Here is a 5,310-nt window from a genome sequence, read left to right on the forward strand (position 1 = left end):
GTTATTTAAAGGGGAAGTTCACACCTTAATGAGTAGCAAAGGATTAAGTAGCTGCATTGGTTACTTTTATGCCACTGATCAAGCTTTTATATGTAGTTTGAGGTAACAAAGGACTGAAATAATAATGCAATAACTGACACTTTAAATCAATGTTTCAAGAAACAACAACAAAATGTTTTAACAAAAAACAGATAAAGACAAAAAAGTAGCCATTGATAATATCTAAACATGCATCCAAATGTAATACAATTAATTTATGTGTGATTTATGTGTAAATTATGTGCAATATCTTAGCTACTAGAGATTGTTACATAGGGTTTATACAGCATCTAGTGGCAATACAATGATATTACAGATAATAAATTGTGCAAAATGTTTATCTTAACAGTCAATTTACAAATAATGCATTCGGATTTGTGGAACTCAATGCGCTGAATCTCCACAAATTAGTGTCGTTACTATGACAACCAATTTGAATGTGACAAGCAACAGGTGTCTGAAAAGAATATACTGTATATATGTATGTATATATATATATATAAATATATACATATATTGTATATATATATATATATACACATATACATACATACATATATATATATATATATATATAATTGGAGGGGGGGGGCAATAGGGATTTTGCCTAGGGCGTCAAATTGGCTAGAAACGGCCCTGCAAATGTGTATATAGCTGAATATCCAGGAGTACACTAGCAAGTAGTCAACTTCTTTGATATGGATAGACATGCACTAAAAGCCACAAAATAATTCTGATTTCATCACGTTTTTTAAAATAACATTGAATGGGTTTTCGCTACGCATTAATTTGGTAATGTGATTTTTTTTCAAGTGAAACGAAATATGGGAAATCATTTCAAAATAAATGTAAAAAAATCTTGCACACTGTCGGACAACTTTATCATGCAATGTTTTGGTCAGGCAAAAAATACAGACTTTTTTAAAGATTCTGTAGTCATACACACCGTGATCTGCTTCTGTCTTTACTGCGATCACGACTTCTCTCTTTCTCCCGCTCTTTCTCCTTCGTTCTTTCACGTTCACGGTCTCGCTCTCTCTCTCGCTCCTTTTCTCTCTCCTTCTGTCTCTCTCTCTCCCGCTCCTTCTCCCTCTCCCGATCACGTCGCTCTTTCTCTCGCTCTCTCTCTTTGTCTCTTTCTCTCCTCTCTTTCTCAATCTGCTGCCGTTCTTTCTCCTTCTCCTCCTCTAGTTTCTGCAGGGTTCCGGTGGGGTAAGAGAGATATTAGTTCATGTAAGTGTGAGAACACACATATAGAACAAGGGCAAAGTTCCAGAATCTCCCTGGAAACAGAAAGAGGTTTAAATAATGAAGCCAGTGTCGGAGTATGATAAAAAATGTCATGATTTTAAAACTTACACTCAAACAGATGCACAAACAGTATTCCTCTCCCATATAAAGTTTCATCCTTCTACACATAATTTGGAGAAACCATGAAAAAAATATTTCAGTAAAAATATTATTTTAACCATCCACTTAAACCATCTGAAATATAAAAAATAAAGCAAGTAATAATTTTCATGGCAGATAAAGAGGACACACTGCACTAAAGATGCTTTCTATATGAATGACTTGAAGACATTACACAATTGTCTTTTGTCTTTGTGTTCGGAGATGCTTTCACTGCCAGAAATTACCTAGGCCTTATAAATAGGCAGGGAGGGTCAGTTTAACCATACTCCCTACCAGGGTTGCTGTGATACATAAATAATAATAATAATGACCTGTAGTCTGTAACAATATGAGTGGAATATCAATATCATTGCAACAGCAAAAACTAAAATTCTTTATAAATTAATAATGTTCAAAAGTATGGGGTTGGTAAGACTATGTTCATGTTTTTGAAAGAAAGTCTCTTAGTCTGATCAAAAATACAGTAAAAACAGTAATCATGTACAGTGGGTACGGAAAGTATTCAGACCCCCTTAAATTTTTCACTCTTTGTTATATTGCAGCCATTTGCTAAAATCATTTAAGTTAATTTTTTTTCCTCATTAATGTACACACAGCACCCCATATTGACAGAAAAACACAGAATTGTTGACATTTTTGCAGATTTATTAAAAAAGAAAAACTGAAATACCACATGGTCCTAAGTATTCAGACCCTTTGCTGTGACACTCATATATTTAACTCAGGTGCTGTCCATTTCTTCTGATCATCCTTGAGATGGTTCTACACCTTCATTTGAGTCCAGCTGTGTTTGATTATACTGATTGGACTTGATTAGGAAAGCCACACACCTGTCTATATAAGACCTTACAGCTCACAGTGCATGTCAGAGCAAATGAGAATCATGAGGTCAAAGGAACTGCCTGAAGAGCTCAGAGACAGAATTGTGGCAAGGCACAGATCTGGCCAAGGTTACAAAAAAAAAATCTGCTGCACTTAAGGTTCAGGGATATCCTGGACGAAAACCTTCTCCAGAGTGCTCCGGACCTCAGACTGGGCCGAAGGTTTATCTTCCAACAAGACAATGACCCTAAGCACACTGCTAAAATAACGAAGGAGTGGCTTCACAGCAACTCTGTGACTGTTCTTGAATGGCCCAGCCGGAGCCCTGACTTAAACCCAATTGAGCATCTCTGGAGAGACCTAAAAATGGCTGTCCACCAATGTTTACCATCCAACCTGACAGAACTGGAGAGGATCTGCAAGGAGGAATGGCAGAGGATCCCCAAATCCAGGTGTGAAAAACTTGTTGCATCTTTCCCAAAAAGACTCATGGCTGTATTAGATCAAAAGGGTGCTTCTACTAAATACTGAGCAAAGGGTCTGAATACTTAGGACTATGTGATTTTTCAGTTTTTCTTTTTTAATAAATCTGCAAAAATGTCAACAATTCTGTGTTTTTCTGTCAATATGGGGTGCTGTGTGTACATTAATGAGGAAAAAAAATTAACTTAAATGATTTTAGCAAATGGCTGCAATATAACAAAGAGTGAAAAATTTAAGGGGGTCTGAATACTTTCCGTACCAACTGTATATAAAACATATGTGCTATATTATGATTTAACATATCTATTTTTTATTTTAATATATTTTAAAATGTAATTTATTCTTATGATGGTAAAGCTGAATTTGCAGCATCATTACTCCAGTTTTCGGTGTCACATGATCCTGCAGAAATTATGCTAACATGCTGATCTGGTGCTCAAGAAACATTTCTTATTATTATCAATTTTGAAAACAGCTGGGTGGCTTTTTTTTTTTTTTTTTTGTGGAAACAGTGATACTTTTTCAGAATTCTTTGATGAATCGAAAGTTCAAAAGAACAGCATTTATTTGAAATAGAATTATAAATGTCTTAAATATCACTTTTGATCAATTTAATGCATCCTTGCTTTCAAAAACAGAAAACAAATCTTACTGACCCCAAACTTTTGATAGGTAGTGTACATACAAATACATACATATCTGTATAATAAATGTATATGCATGTATAATAAATATATAAGTACATAAAAGTATATACATACATTTATATACAACCATGCATGTACACACATTTATTTAGACAGCAAAAATATTAATATTAGTAAAACTAAAACAAAGGAAAGTAGCATTTTTAGCCTAATTATTGGAGTAAACAGCAGTGTTTAATTAATATGAATAACATAATGCACAACAACAGATCTATTTGGCTGCATTTACAATTCAAAGATATTTTTTTGTCCATTCCTTTAAGACAAACTGACCCTTTACACAAATACCTCTTCAAGACGGCCATTTTGACCAAGACGTGACCGTTCAGACACTGAAATACGCACCTGTCACTCAGACAGTCCTTGGGTACTAAACTGACTGATACTACACTTTTTTATTAGTATCGACCTTGTACATCCTTACTCCAAACAAACTCTGCGTATTTCATTCATAATTTAACATCAGAGTTTAAAGCAATGTTCATTATTTCTAATCACTGATGTATTGTTCAAATGGTTTGGCAGAGATCTGTAATATACTGTATCATCCAAATACATTCACTTTGGCAAAATGAATTAAATCAGAGAGGTGGAATCTCACCCAAGTGTCGTCTTCGGTTGTCCCTCAGGCCTCAGTCACCCAAACAAAAGTAACAAACATAAATACAGACGCTGACCATCCAGAGACAGAGAGGCTACAGAGTTTCAAATAGCTATGGGCAATAGAAAAGATACTGCCAGCTTTACTGAATGACAGATGAGGACAGCAACTCTCTGCTCTGAATGGTGAACGCTGACAAAAGAGAGGAAATGCAAGGAGAAACAGATAGAAATGAAGAGGAGAACCAAATGATGCACACTAAAGAAGTGGGATTGTGTGGGACTGACTTTCCTGTCACTGAATTTTAATGAGCCAAAAGTTTTAATTTTGGTGAACTTACCTCTCAATAAACAATGACAACTGGTTGAGACAGTAGCTTTTATTTTATATCTCTTATTTTAAGGTCAAGGGGATGACTTGGGTAGTCATAGATAATACCTTTTATTTAAAAAAAATTTCCACTTAATTTAAATAGTCTGTCCATGCCCATTTTCTACCCTTGCACCTGTGGTGTCTACAGATATGAACAAGTTAAATTTAAGACTTTAAGACCTTCTTAATACCACCTTATTTTAAATTTAAGACCAAGCCTGTGATGTAAATACACATTATATTACATACGTATATGTTATATTTAATGCGTTTAAATGTAAAAAGAAAACAAAATATCATCGCTGTCAAAAATTCTATTTGTTATTACGATATACAGTGAACTTTTCATATCAGCAGACAATATCCCATACAAAATATTCCCACAAAACAAAAGTGATAACAGAGATCTTTGGTGGTGTAAACAATTTATTCTGAAGCAATATTTTCATCCGTTTTCTGTCAGCTTTTACATACTTAAATCTGCATGTTTTTAATATTTACCACAGGATGTCATTTACCTTTATAAAGGCCAATATTTATTTTTTTTACCTTATTAAATGTATGCGTCATCTTTCAAGTCAAATTCTTACAATTGATCAAGAAATTGAATACACTACTGTTACCAATCAAATTAAATAATTACAAAATTACAACAGCAATAAATAATGTTATGGGATTAATGTTGTAAATACATTTAAGAAATGTTGGGGGAAACTGCATACTTTTAAGCATGAGACTAAACCGCCAGTAGGTGGCGGTAAGTCACTTATTCATTCAACCGATTCCTTCAAACCTCTGAATCATTCAGTAACAAAAACGCCGGGTGTGGCTTGGAGAATGGGCGCAATAATTCTGTTCTGATCTTTGTTTGGA

General features: G+C 34.3%; 1 protein-coding gene across 1 annotated transcript in view; it reads right to left on the reverse strand.

The window, feature by feature from the left end:
• Positions 1-5,310, reverse strand: part of LOC107585485 (RNA-binding protein 25-like) — a 24,162-nt gene that overhangs the window by 9,319 nt on the left and 9,533 nt on the right. The window contains exon 9 of the mRNA XM_016272516.1: positions 986-1,233. Within this exon, the coding sequence (XP_016128002.1) occupies positions 986-1,233 (248 nt within the window). The remainder of the gene's footprint in view (positions 1-985; positions 1,234-5,310) is intronic.

Source organism: Sinocyclocheilus grahami, unplaced genomic scaffold, assembly GCF_001515645.1.
Source record: "Sinocyclocheilus grahami isolate Dianchi unplaced genomic scaffold, SAMN03320097.WGS_v1.1 scaffold71.1, whole genome shotgun sequence".
Lineage (NCBI taxonomy): Eukaryota > Metazoa > Chordata > Actinopteri > Cypriniformes > Cyprinidae > Sinocyclocheilus > Sinocyclocheilus grahami.